This window comes from Pan troglodytes, chromosome 5 (genome assembly GCF_028858775.2).
Source record: "Pan troglodytes isolate AG18354 chromosome 5, NHGRI_mPanTro3-v2.0_pri, whole genome shotgun sequence".
Taxonomy (NCBI): Eukaryota; Metazoa; Chordata; class Mammalia; order Primates; family Hominidae; genus Pan; species Pan troglodytes.
This window is the reverse complement of record NC_072403.2, coordinates 156431273-156446426: the sequence shown is the minus strand read 5'-3', so window position 1 is coordinate 156446426 and position 15154 is coordinate 156431273. Positions and strand designations below refer to the sequence as shown.

Below are 15154 nucleotides of genomic sequence, written 5' to 3'. Positions count from 1 at the left end.
TGGTTTCTATTAAGAGACAGCAGAGTATTCACCGTCTCTAAAGAGGGATATGTTCACTACCCAATAAATGCAGCTCTAGCTGTGCTCTGTGAATTAGTGAACAGGAGACCCTGTTATAAATCTTGAGAAGAGCAGAAGGGTACACCTGACTCTGATGACAACAGCCCATACATTAAGTGCTAAAAAATCACCCCCAGACAGGTCTCAGCCCAAGATCACCTAAAACAAAACAAAACAAAACAACAAAAATAAAGCAAAACAAAAAATATTTGCAGCGGTTATATGACTAAGACACCCTAAAAGCAGAGCGATCCAGTGGATTCTCATCTGCCTGCCTAGAAGGAAAGCCATTAGAAATGGAATAGGTTAGGATTTGTCTAATTAAACAGCTAAGTTAATAAAAAATTAAAAGTCTGTAATTGACTACTGAACATTCCAAATTGCCACATTTCCCCTTAGACAGCATCTTCATGATCTCATTGTATTTGCCATAAAGCTGCTTTAAGTTTATGAATAGGAAATATGAGGCCATAATTATATCATATAAAAATCCAGTACAGAATTTTGGGGTTCTATGTGTATATATATACACACACTTGAGACATATTCTCTACTGCAGCCTGAATATCATTGCAAATATCAACTGGGGTAAAGTACTATCAGGAGATGTGCAAAATAACCCTGGATGATTAAATGACTGGGTCAAAGAGCACAGCCAGAAATAGAACCCAGATGTTGCTCATTATCAGTGTCCTGCTCAAACTGGTAACCGGGCTAATGCTGCAATTTCACCTCTGTCTAATGTTGTCATGATTCTTTAAAAGAAATGCAGTATTTTCAAGTATTTGTTTTTCCTCCTTTACTTCATTTGCCTTTCTTAGTCCTTCATGTTAGAACGATTTAAAGTCCTATATTGTGTCTTACAGAACGGTGTTTATCAAGCAGTGCTTTGCCGACTTTATTGGGTCTTATAGAACTGTGTTCATCAGGCAGTGTTCTGTGGACTTCTGCCTGTATCTTTTTTCCCCTGCAGGTCCATACTGAGAATCTACACTGCCTCCCTCTGGTGAGGCTAACAATGTCACCATATCTGTGTAAAGCCAAAAGTGGAGAACATATTCAAAGGATAGAGTATAAAATGTTAAGGTATTTGGCAAATAGATAGAAATAGATTAGTGATTGTTCAGAGGAGAGGGAATTGGCGGGGAAGAATGGGAAATTGCTAGTAAAGGGAAGGGGTTTCTTTCTGAGGTAATGAAAATGTTCTAACTTGATTTAACTTGATTGTGGTGATGGCCGTACAATCGTGAATAGACTAGAAACAAATGAATTGTAAAATTTAAATGAATGAACTGTACAGTATGTGAATTATATGCCAAGAAAGTTGTTATTAAATAAGTATGAAGCTATAATTCCTGTCCTAGAACCAGCAGATGAAGTCCCCATGAGATAGGCATTCACCCCTCAAACACAGTGCTAAGCATGGAGCTGGGCACAGGAGAAAATCTAAAACAATCTATAATCAAAGTCTGCATCTATGGAACAAGAGGATGAAAATGAGGCTAAAAGCAAACATAGGAGATAAAAGTGTAATAATCCTAAAACGTAAATTATTAGAGAGCAAAACCAGCCACCCATGACAACACCACTCCAGAAAGGCAGCAGAACTCAGGATTTTACCAAGCAAAGAATCAGAGCATTTCAATTAATTGGTAATGCCAAATGTAAAGCTAAAATTTTTAAATATAATTAAGAGAATAACAATCTTTTAGAATATGAACATGCACATTAAGAATAAATGCACTTGAACTAATAAACTAGTTGGAAGTCAATAATGGGCTTTCATACAAAAGCAAAAAATAAAGTTTCTGCATCTTTGGCCAAATACTCTTATCTGAATATAGATTCACAGTAACAACTGCATACCAGGCAACTCCTCCTGGATGTTACTCCAATGCTTCATTTCAACAAAGTCAAAACGGATGAAATTTGCCATCCCCACACATTTCCCACTAACTTGCAACCCTGCCCTGACATTTTCTTCTATGTTCCCAGTCTTAGGCTCTAATGCCACTTGGCAATCTGCCTTTCCCCTTCCTTAGTCTGTGTATACTATTGAGTCATTAGATCTACTACCCCTGCCATTGTCTCCTTTCTGGTAATTATTACCTGTAGCCTGGATGGCTACATGAGTATCCTAACAGGCCTCTCTTCTGTCACTCTTGTCTAGTTCAAGTCCATTCCTCATACCATCAGCTAAATTCCTATAAAGCAAAAATCCCATTGCATCACTCTTGTTACTATCCTTTATGACTTCTCTTCATTGCCACTGGATTAAAATATAAATACTTGCATGGCATTTAAGACCCTCTATGAGCTGGACTGCTCAGTTCTCAAGGAGCTTGTCTCTCCTTCAGGGCTCCAGAGAATCGGCTTTTCTCTTGCCAAAAGGCCTCTGCTGGGGAATAAATCCTAACAGCCTTGCAGCAGGGCAATGAAACATAGATACATAAATCCAAATCATCATCCATCCTTAAAAGAATGGCATGTATCATAGCATACTCCCAAAAGTTAGTCATCTTCCATGTGCTTTAGAACTATCCTTATCAAAATTCACCCAAGATTCACCTTAAACTGAGCATAGAATAAACTGCTTTATCTTCATGAAATACTCCCATGGCCTTGGATCTGGTTGTCATAAGACGTGAAGCAAGTATAAACAGCGAATGTGTCAGCTAAGTAGTTCTACATACACATCCTGTGCATGCAGCAAAGATACACGGAGCTCCTTATTCCATCTTCCTTAGTGCACAAAGACTGTGCACCACCACCACCACCACCACCACCACTGCCACCACCATGCCACCAGAACTTTTCTGTTATGATTTGCCATGCTTTTGTACAGTCATTTTCTCCAACAAACATCTCTCCATTTCCAAACAAGTTTCTATTTTAAATGTCTGTTCACTCATACAAAAGGAGAATCATCAATATACAACACCATAAAAAAATTAAAATTCTCTTGCCTCAGAAAAACTCAGTAAAAGGTACTAAATCTCTAACAATCATCTATCTATAAGGTGCTGAAAATAAAACCATGGAACTTTTTTAAAAATAGAATGGAGAGAACACTTTAAAATTAAGAGCATTTAATAACAAAGCAAGGGAGTGAAAAATCATGCAAATTACCGTAATGTGAAACATTCTAAACATAAATGTACATATTTATCTTTAAACAAAGGAATTTTAGTAGACTCTTAGTAAATGTCCTCTTTATTACTTTCTACCAGCCAAAAGATACTATTTTTAGCAACACTAAAGTAATAAGGTATTATATTTTATAAAGCATTATAATGTATTTTAATATTTTTATCAGCAACCTTTCTTGATGCTGTTTGCCATAAGTAATCCTGTGCTTAGATATTTTTATTTTGAAAGATTTTAAACATTTCTATTTACATTTGTCTTCCACTGTTTGAATATTCATTAAATATTGAGAAGAGTCTTAGCTATGGTAAGAATATATCCTAAGATAAAATATGTCAGAAGACATCATTAAACTCTAGAATAGGCCTGTGTTTTGCTGGTGCTCATTACCAGGGTTCATTTAAAGCCTCCTTTATTCATTGTGTATAAACTGTTACCTACTCAAGTGCACAGCCTAGATAGCTACTGAAATTAAAACCACTGCATAAGTTAACTAACTGTGAGCATTTATAGGTCAGGCTTTTTCTTGTTTAAATCATAAAAAAATAAATAATCTAGCATCTATCCACACTTAGAGTCCTCTATGACCTCCTAAAATACAGATGATGGCTAAATATTTTATCAATTAACATTTATAGTGACCTCATGAGGCTCAAAAGAGTGAGTCAAAGGAACAGATTTAATTTTGATACTTGCCTGGTCACACTCATTACCAAGTCACAAAATGTATTGCGCAATGAATAAGATAGAAGCAGCAATGTATTTAAACAGAAATTTTCAACAAATGAATCTTAAGAACTCAACAGTAAAACACCATGAGTTTTCATGCACAGGGACAATTTATAAATAAGCTCATTCCAAAAAGATCTGTTTTTCAAATTGTGTAACTTTTCAGTGAAAATAATTTCAAACTTAAAGAAAAATTGTAAGAATCAGAGTAGTTCAAAGAAAGACTCTGTATCCTTCATCCAGATCCACACATTTGTTGACATTTTACAAAATGGTCTTTTTCATGTTTTCAGAGAAAAGAGTTCCTAAGAACGGATTTAAAAAAGGTTTCAATGCTGAGTTTCATAACGGTGAGTCAAGGTCCAAGGACAGCAGTCAGTATTTACTTAGGATTTGCACACAGGGCACTACGTAGGCAACAATACAGATAATATAATCTCTGCCCTTGAAGAACCATGTGACCAACTGGGACAAGTGGAGACATGTATCAAAAGACAATGGAGGCCAGGCACGGTGGCTCAGGCCTGTAATCCCAGCACTTCGGGAGACCAAGGCAGGTGGATCACTTAAAGTCAAGAGTTTGAGACCAGCCTGGCCAACATGGTGAAACCCCATCTCTACTAAAAATACAAAAACTAGCCAGGCATGGTGGAGCACACCTGTAATCCCAGCTACTCAGGTGGCTGAGGGATGAGAATCACTTGAACCCAGGAGGCAGAGGTTGTAGCAAGCTGAGATTGCACCACTACACTCCAGCCTGGGCAACAAAACAACAACAACAACAAAAGACAATGGAACACGTGTTCACAGGTACATCAGAAATAATAGTTGTCAAACTGATGTGAGCATGGCATGGTATAAAGTAATCAGATGTAATACTATGGTTGACAAGGAGACTTCCCCATTGAAACAGGTTTTTGTTTTGTTTCTTTGGGAGTGGACAGAGTCTCGTTCTGCCACCTAGAATGAAGTGTAGCAGTGCGATCTTGGCTGACTGCAACCTCCACCTCCTGGGTTCAAGTAATTCTCATGCTTCAGCCTCCCAAGTAGCTGGGACTACAGGTGTGCACCACCACGCCCGACTAATTTTTGTATTTTTAGTAGAGATGGGGTTTCACCATGTTGGCCAGGCTGGTCTCAAACTCCTGACCTCAGGTGACCTACGCACCTTGGCCTCCCAAAGTGCTGGGATTACAGGCGTGAGGCACCACACTCCGCATGAATCAGATTTTGAACTGGAAGGTTCAAGAGTACTGAAGCAGAACTACTTGAGGGCAAAAAAAGATTCAGACGTATTTCATAAGATTCCTTATAATGTTTATAAATGAAAAGTTTTATATTAGCACATTTTGTGTAGAAGAAATATTTGAACCTCAGACTACATATACAATCACAGTTATCAAGCTAATGACATAGAAGTAATACCATCAAGCCTAATATTCTTAGTTATAAACTAAGCCATAGAGCTTTTGCAGCTTTTATATTAAGTATGTATAATAAATGGAGAAAGAAACAACTTCACATTAAGGGAAAATGCCCTTATAATTTAGGATTCAATAAAGCTAACCATAATAGGGCTTAAAATGACAAAAAGCAGAATAGCTGTGAGCCTCTAACTCTAAATAAACAATTATTACTTCCATAAAGCAAGGTGGGTTTTTTCCCCTCTACCATTAAGTAAAAATATCTAATAGAGCTTATTTCAAGAAACCTATTATTCACAGAAGAGCGCGGATTTCGTAAGAGAATAAAGTGACAACCTCACCTTTTAAGGGTAACACATTTGCATGCAGAGGGATCAAAAGCACACAGGGCAAACACAAGTACTGGTGTGGTTTCCCATGCACTTACCTGCATCTGCTGTTTGAGTTCCCTGGCCAAGATACTATCCTGAAGAGCATTCTCCCGATTAGAGGCATCCGCAAGCACATTCACTGTGGTCTCTGCTTCTTGGATCCACTTCAGGAAGTTTTCCAGATCTCTGCGAGAGGCCTGCACCGTCCTCCACTCAGCCTCCAAGGCGTTCTGTCTGTCAGCAATACTGAAAGTAACAATATGACAGCACGGCTCCATTACTTACAGTGTGACATTCCACATCACGCATCCCCTAAATAAAAAACTAACAGGCAGCCCCCAAAGGACCTTTTATTCAAGTCACCATAGGTAACTGGGAGATTTATCTGTATGTGTGTCTTGAATAATCCTTAGTGGAGGGATCATGTGAATTCTGAGAAGAGTGAAAGGGGGAGAGCCATAAAAATATTAAAATCACATCCATATCATAAAATAATTATAACTACATTTTACAGCCATAATTGTAAGTTAAATTATTCCCCCATATGTTGTAGGTCAATACAAAAGGCAATTCTATTCAGTCACTGAATCCTACCACTCCTTGAAGGATTAAATATTCATACAGTCAGCGACTATATGAATATTTGTTGATACTGCCTTTATGTAAGTCAATACAATTGCCTTTTGTATTGACTTACATAAAGACAATATCAACAAATACTCCTACAGTCAGTGGCTAAATGAATTCTAGGAAGAAATAATATCTGAAGAAATATTTAAGACAAAATAAAAATAATTGAAGCAGCTGACTTTATATATTTTAAACAATTCATATATATACAAGTTGGTTTCTTATTTAGTAATATTTAGAATGCACTGGACAAATAAGCTTCTATAAACCCTTCATTAAATCTACATCAAAATTAGAACACAGAGCTATCTTGGAGTTATATGAGTTAAGAGATACACACACCTGTAAATTCAACATTTAAAACTTTATATTCTTCAGAGCTCTATAATAAGAAAACAACTCAATTTTAAAAATTAGTATCGATAATTTCACTCTTAGGTATTTAAATCCAAGAGAACTGGAAATATTTCCACAGAAAAACCTGTACACAAATGTTTGTAGCAGCATTATCTATAATGGCCAACTAGTAGAATCAACCTAAATTGAGACAGAAATTAATAAACAAAATACACTATATTTATACATAGACTATTATTCACCCATAAAAAGGAATGAAGTACTGACACGTGTTACAATATGGATGAACCTTGAAAACACTATGTTAAGTGAAAGAAGTTAAACACAAAGGGCCAGATATGGTGAAATTCCATTTATACAAAATTTCCAAAATAGGTAAATTCATATATAGAGAGAAAGTAGATTAGGTGTTGCCTAGGATTGCACGGTGGAGGACAATGGAGGCTGACTACTAATGGTATGGGGTTTCTTTGGAGGATGATAAATTTTCTGAAATTAAGAGTAGTGATGGTTGCCCAACATGGTGAATATACTAAAAATCCTGATGAATTTTGTGACACAGCAGTCCCTCCTGATCTGTAGGGGATACATTTCAAGATCCCCAGTGAATGTCTGAAACCACAGATAGTGCCAAACCTTATATATACCATGTTTTTTCCCATGCATCATACCTATTTTTACAATATAAATTAGGCACAGTAAGACATTGATGATAATAACTAATAATAAAATAGAACAATCATAACAATATACTGTGTAAAACTTCCGTCAATGTGATCTCTCTCTTTCTCAAGATTTCTTTTTGTATATACCACAGGTAACTGAAACCACAGCAAGCAAAACCACAGATAAGGGGGGACTACTGTATACAAATTGTATCACAGTAGAAATCAGCATATCTAATAGACTTTATTTACATGTATTTTTTCTCTCTGTCCATCCAGTCATCCATCCATCCGTCCTTCTATCTGTATATATACATAGAGGGAGAAATGTCTGGAATATTAACTTAATATTCAAACAGTTATTTTTGGGTGCTGGGATTTAAGTTGGTTTACTTTCCTATTTGTACTTTTTGGCATTTTTTTTTAATTTTATAATGATGCAGTATCTTTTTTTAACATATCATTTTAAAAAATGGGCAAAAGATTTAAACCTATATGTTACCATAGAAGATGTTTAGATGACAAATAAACAAATGAAAATATGCTCAGCACATTAATCATTAGAGAAATGTAAATTCAAACCACAATGAGACATTACTTCATGTTATAATGGCTTTAAGAAAATGACTATACCAAGGGTTGGCAGGAATGTGGAGTAACTGCAACTCTCATACATTGCAGGTAAAAGTACAGCCATTTTGAAAAACAGCTGGCAGTTTTTTGTAAAGTTAACCATGCATTAGTGATACAACTCAGCAATCTTACCCCTAGGTATTTATCCAAGAGAAACAAAAACATATGTCTAGGTGGGGCACAGTGGCTCATGCCTGTAGTCTCAGCACTTTGGGAGGCCAAGGCAGGCAGATTACTTGAGGTCAGGAGTTCAGGACCAGCCTGGACAACATAGTGAAATTCCTTCTCCACTAAAAATACAAAAATTAGCGGGGCATGGTGGGGCATGCCTGTAATCCCAGCTACTCAGGAGGCTGAGGCAGTAAGAATTGTTTGAATTCAGGAGGCAGAGGTTGCAGTGAGCCAAGATTGTGCCACTGCACCCCAGTCTGGGTGACAGAGTGAAACTGTCTCAAAAACAAACAAACAACAACAAAAAAAACCACCATATGTCTACATAATATCTGTATGCCAGTGTATATAGCAGCCTTATTGGTAATGGCCAAAAACTGAATACAACCCAAATACCAGCTGGTATTACATACGGATAGACAAAGTTTGGTACAGGGATACAATGGAATACTATTCCACAATAAATATAAGCAAACTACTGATACATGCAACAACATGCATGGAATCTCACATGCATTCTGCTAAGTCAAAGAAACCAGACACTAAAGACTACATACTAACATTCTGTTTATATGACATTCTTGAATGTCATCAACCTCATCCTAGCACTTACTTCTTAACTTGCAGAATCAGTTCAAATTTCCTCACCTGGAATTTAATTTCCTCCATAATTGATCCCAGTTTACTTCTCAAACTTTATCCCCTAGTTTTCTTCAATACTCTGTTTAGGTAATAGTGGTGTGCTCCTTTTTCTCTAGAATATTCTTAATATTGTGTCCACACGAAAATGTTATATCCACATAAAAATGTCCTGCTGACCCTCTCCATTTATCACAATCCTACCACAATCCTGCCACTCCTTTAAGGGTTAAGGACTACCTCTTCCAGAATATTCCATCCCAGTTCAGTATCCTTGTTATGAGTTCTTAAAGGTCAATAATCCTCTTCAAACAATGATTAATCACATGAATCCCGGAAAAAGGCCTTGAATGATGATCTTGTTTCATTCTTAAATTGTATTTTAACTACATTATATAGTTTTCGTATCTTTCCACCCATTCTATAAACTGCATTTCAGCAGAACTTTTTATACCTTCATATTCCTGAGTACTATTTATACAAGTATTTACCAAATGACAATCTTTCCATAATATTCCTTTATTTTATTTTATTTTATTTTATTTTAGAGACGGAGTCTTGCTCTGTCACCAAGGCTGAAGTGCAGTGGTGTGATCTCAGCTCACTGTAACCTCTACCTCCCAAGTTCAAGTAATTCTCCTGCCTCAGCCTCCCAAGTAGCTGGGATTATTGGCGCCTGCCACTACACCTGGCTAATTTTTGTATTTTTTTAATAGAGACAGGATTTCACCATGTTGACTAGGCTGGTCTCAAACTCTTGACCTCAGGTGATCGGCCCGCCTCGGCCTCCCAAAGTGCTGGAACTACAGGGATGTGCCACCACACCCAGCAAATTTTTGTATTTTTTTTTTTAGTAGAGATAGGGTTTCACCATGTTGGCCAGGCTGGTCTTGAACTCCCAACTTCAAGTGATCTGCCTGCCTCAGCCTCCAAAAGTACTGGCATTACAGGCTGAGCCACTGTGCCCGGCCATGCTATGTCTTTAAAATTAGCTCCTACAGTTAAACAATTTACAAGAAAAAATCAAACTACCAAATCAAAAAGTAGGCGAAGGATATCAACAGACATTTCTCAAAAGAAGACATTTATGCGGCCAACAAACAGATGAAAAAAAGCTCAAAACCACAATGAGATACCATCTCACACCAGTTAGAATGGCAATTACTAAAAAGTCGGGATAAAACAGATGCTGGAGAGGATGTGGAGAAATAGGAATGCTTTTACACTGTTGGTGGGAGTGTAAATTAGTTCAACTATTGTGGAAGACAGTGTGGTGATTCCTCAAGGATCTAGAACCAGAAATACCATTTGACCCAGCAATCCCATTACTGGGTATATATGCAAAAGATTATAAATCATTCTACTATAAAGACACATGCACATGTATGTTTACTGTAGCACTATTTACAATAGCAAAGACTGGGAACCAACCCAAATGCCCATCAATGATAGACTGGATAAAGAAAATGTGGCACATATACAACATGGAATACTATGCAGCCATAAAAAAGAATGAGTTCATGTCCTTTGCAGGGACATGGATGAAGCTGGAAACCATCATTCTCAGCAAACTAACACAGGAACATAAAACCAAACACTGCATGTTCTCACTTATAAGTGGGAGTTGAACAATGAGAACACATGGACACAGGGAGGGAAACATCACACACCGGGGCCTGTCAGGGGGTGGGGGGCAAGGGAAGGGAGAGCATTAGGACAAATGCCTAATGCATGCGGGGCTTAAAACCTAGATGACAGGTTGATAGGTGCAGCAAACCACCACGCACATGTATACCTATGTAACAAACCTGCACATTCTGCACATGTATCCCAGAACTTAAAGTAAAAATTTTTTTTAAAAAACTAAAAATAATAATTGAGCTAATTATAAAAAATAACTCCTACATACCATTTTTCAAGAAGCTCCTAGATGTCCCCCACAGAACTCAGTTTGCAAATCAAGAAGGAGGAAGATACGAGAAGCATAAAAAAGAGATCCAACCCAGGAAGAGGCAAAGGGGCTCTCCTGTTAATGGTGAGAGGAGATCACAGAAAAGAGGGTCTGAATCCAAACTGGAGCAGGTATGGGCTGTCTTCAGCGTTGCCACCACTCTGTATTCCTGTTTTAACGTGACAAAACTTACAAAGGATACACTCAGACAAAATGAGGAAATCGCCCCAAGAAGAAAACAAATAAACCAAACCAAAACAAACAAACAAAAAAGGCAAAAACAAACGAATAACACAAAACTTCCATGAGATCCAAGCAACAGGGATTCTAAACTAGGAGCAAAGCAAATACCCAGCATGATGGCTGTGTAGCAGGCCTAGAAAGCATGTCTCCAGAAGAGAGGTCACCAAGGACCAAGGAACAATATTAGAAGTGATAGCCTGCTTAATGTGACTGGCTTTGTGGAAAATTGTACTGTCAGGTCACTGGAAAATGTGGGAGGGATTAGCAATAGGTGCAAAGAAAACTAGGCATATAAAAATAAGGCAATTATTAATTTCAGGTAAAACAAACACATAGGAAACAAAATTATAGTAAACCCCAGTTTTTAGCTGGTAATAATGTTTGGACAAGCAAAATAATGTCAACACTGTATATTTATTTACCTAAAATTCAATGACGAAGCAGGGAAAAGAACAGTAGCATCCCTAAGCAACTTCCTATGTATTTACCAAAATAGGATATCAGCAGACAATTTCTAATACTAACGAATTGCAAGATGATGGCATACCCATTTTATTTAGAATATGGAAATGTAAAAATGATAGAAGAAGGTAAGGAGAATAGTTGCCTCTAGGAAGGGGACTGCAGTGAGTCGAGGGAAAAGAACTATATTCTGTTATAAACCTTTCAGTGCTTAGTGGTTGTTGGTTTTTTTGTAATCATAGGTGAATTTTAATTTTTAAAATTTAGAAGTTACCCACTAGAATTTGAGTGGTTGTTGTTGGTGGTGTTTTATCCTTCCCCAAACCCTGCCCATATTTTCCATTTTTAAAACATCAACAGAAAAAACATTAAGAATAGCCAAATGAAGGCTGTGCTAAAAAGGCACTAGAAAACAAAGATTAAAGGAGTGCACATATGCAATCAATCCACTACACACAGGTGATTCTCCTTTAAGAACATTCAATATATAAAATTTAGTCATTAAAAAATTTAGTAAGGTCAAACACCTTCATTTCCCATAATCAGAATTCGTTTTTATTATTTAAGAATATTCATATGCACATAATAGGTTATACGGCAACAGCTAATGTAAAAAGAGATCATTACAGATTAATTCTATTAAACCCTGAGAATGTCCAAACTAGGGAAAAGGATGCAAATGTCCAAGAACCCTAAGTGTAAAGGCAGATGATTCTTTTTATATGACAGATATTTAAATACCTAGCAAGTATAAAGGACAAGGCTAGGAGGGGAGGTAGACAACCTAAGGTCATACTTCAAAGGAAAAGTGAGCTAAGGGACCATGAGCACTTGGCCTCAGACAGTATTCCACTGGGTAAAGTAACTTCAGCAGCACACTTTGGTGACCAGTGGAACATTCTCAATCCAGAAGCTAGACCACCCATTGACAAATTATCTACTGATCATCAGTGAGAAAAGAGATACTACTTTAAAAATATTCACTTTGTAGGAAACCTTCAGAAAAACAAATTTTAGTTGTTTTGTAAGAGATGTCTACTTTGCTGGTTATATAAGTAAAAAAATATGGATTTTGGATTAAGGTAGACAAAGCTCCATCGCTCACTAGCCATGAGTGCTTGGGCAAGGATTGTCTTCATCATCCCTAAACTTTGCCTGATACACAGGTTTTCCATCATCTGACTCTGGCTCACCTCCCCAGGAGGCATCTCCCCACTTCACACTTCATATGTTATTTATCTATAAAAATGAACCAATTATTAATCCTCTGAGTGGTCACTGCCTCTGTCGCATCCAGACCTCTACATTTTACTTTTTTTTAACCTTAAATATCCTCCTGCTCCTTTCCTCCAGCCTCCACTAATTTTCCCCATCCCACCTAGTTAACTTCTACTGACCATCCAGACCTGGGTGCAAACACTTTCCAAAACCATGGTACCTTCCCCAAGGCATCCCATAGTTTCCCCTACCATGGCTATTGGTATTTCATCGCTGCTATCATAAATAACCACAAACTTTGTGGTTAAAAACAACACAAGTTTATTATCTTACAGTTTTGTCAGTGATCAACACGGGTCTCCACTAGACTAAAATCAAGTTATCAGCAGGGCTGCATTTATTTCTGGAGGGTCTAGGGGTGAATCTGGTTCCTCTTCTTTTCCAACTTCTAGAGGTTGCCACATTGCTTGACTCATAGCCACTTCCTCCACCTTCAAATCCAGCAACAGCAGGTAAAGTCCTCAAATCACATCTCTCTGAACCACTCTTCTGCCACCTCCTCCACCTTTAAGGACTCCTGGGATGAAATGGGGCTCACCCAGAAAATCCAGAATAATCACTTTGGGGGACACTTTTCTGCCTTCCTCATTGTATCTCTGATCATGACAGTAAGCAATTGTTTTCTTGCCTGTTTAAAGCTGTTGCTCATCAGTGCACCCAATAGGACCAGGACCTACATACAGTAGAAACTCAACAAGTATTTACTGAATAAACTTATACAGCAATAGGAATAACATCTCCATATTGCAGCAATATTTTAAGGAGGAAATGAGATATACACATATAAATGTATCAAGATATAGTGAATACTCAGTAAATATTTTCCCTAACCTCATGTATGAATTTGGTGAAATACTAGGCAATTAATTTTGCTTATTGCATGCAAATGTGAAATTTAATGATAAGTGTCCTGGAATTTTTTTTTAATGCATATATAGCTGGTATCAAATTTTTATCATAAACTTAACTACTAAACATAATGACTATACTAAAAGTCAAACCCTACTTATAGCAGTTCAAATTGTCTTCATATTATTATAATGAATGTACGTGTTTAAGTTTAAAATCATAGCTTATACATGTTATTTTATATTCTGGTTTTTGAAATTAATATAATTTATATAAAATTTCTAATAGACTATAGCTTAGTTGTTTCCTCCACCTCCAGTTTATTTTTTCTTACTTTTAAAAATTAGACCCTAGGCTAGAGTATGGTATACTCAATATTACAAGATTTTTTATCCATTCTCAAGGAACTCCACATGATTTATCATAATATCATAAGTCAATAAAATCACTGAAATTAAGAGTCTCAGGAACACGTATTCATACTTTATTACACAGGTGAATATACCACCTTTAATGCCATTTGTGTACACTGCTCTCAAAAGACAATGACCTGATTCTATCACCTCCACCATTTACTAGCTGTATGGCTTGGGGTAAATCATTTCAAATCTCCAATTTATTTTTTTCATCCTTAAAATAAGGGGCTTGTACTGGATCAGTAAATTACCCATTTCAAAATCTCCAGAGATCCTTTTAAAACTACATAATCCATCACAGGAATCACAAAACCTACTAGAAGTGTTCCTCCACTCTCACCTCCATCCCTAGTTTCAAATTCAGCTTCATTAAGAATTGCTGCATGTAAACGAAAGGTGACTGGCGGGAATAGATGAGTAGTGTGCCGATCGCAAAAAAGGTTGGGAAGCATTAATGTGGAACAGTTCTAAGATCGCATCCAGCACTGAACTTGCATTCGTCTATGATTCTCAATGTAGATTTCATATTTGGCAGTTCTGACTGCTACGTCTCAAGAAATATCAGAACACAGCTAGAGGACGTATTGAGAAAAATAACGAGATAATACAAGGGAAGGAATGCTGTTACAGGAAAAGAAATGATTTTAAGCTTAGGAATTTGTGGCTAGAAGACAAAGGCAAAGAAATTTTTTTCTAAATCTTTTGTTAAATCTACAAATCACAAAGAACACAGACTAAAAACCTAAAGATACAACATTTTAAGTTTAGAAGGGTAACATTAGCAGAAATAATTTTTTTTTACTTCAAACAGAAGAAGCAACAGACTATAAAAGTCTTTACTGCAAGAAATGACACCAACTAAAAATATAAATAGCTTCCCAAAAAAGATTTAAGGACATCCACGGGTGACAGATTTATAACACTTTACATTAAAGGGAAGTAGGATTTTTTTTTAAATGTAAACGCTTAGCTTTTAAAAGATATTTTTGTAATAAAAGCAGCTATGACACCCTATAGCCTATAATCATTTTGTAACACAATAAAACATGACATACTTGCCTTTTTAAAATGTTATTTTAAAGATGTTAAATAATACTTGATATTTTAAGCTACAAGATATATTATTTAA

The 15154-nt window shown here is 36.7% G+C and overlaps 1 protein-coding gene across 7 annotated transcripts in view; it reads right to left on the bottom strand.

Annotated features, from left to right (window-relative positions):
* Positions 1-15154, bottom strand: part of UTRN (utrophin) — a 568196-nt gene that overhangs the window by 270035 nt on the left and 283007 nt on the right. For all 7 annotated transcript variants that reach the window (XM_009452168.4, XM_001172875.8, XM_009452171.5 and 4 more), the window contains one exon: positions 5788-5977. In XM_009452168.4, coding sequence (XP_009450443.2) covers positions 5788-5977 — 190 coding nt within the window. The remainder of the gene's footprint in view (positions 1-5787; positions 5978-15154) is intronic.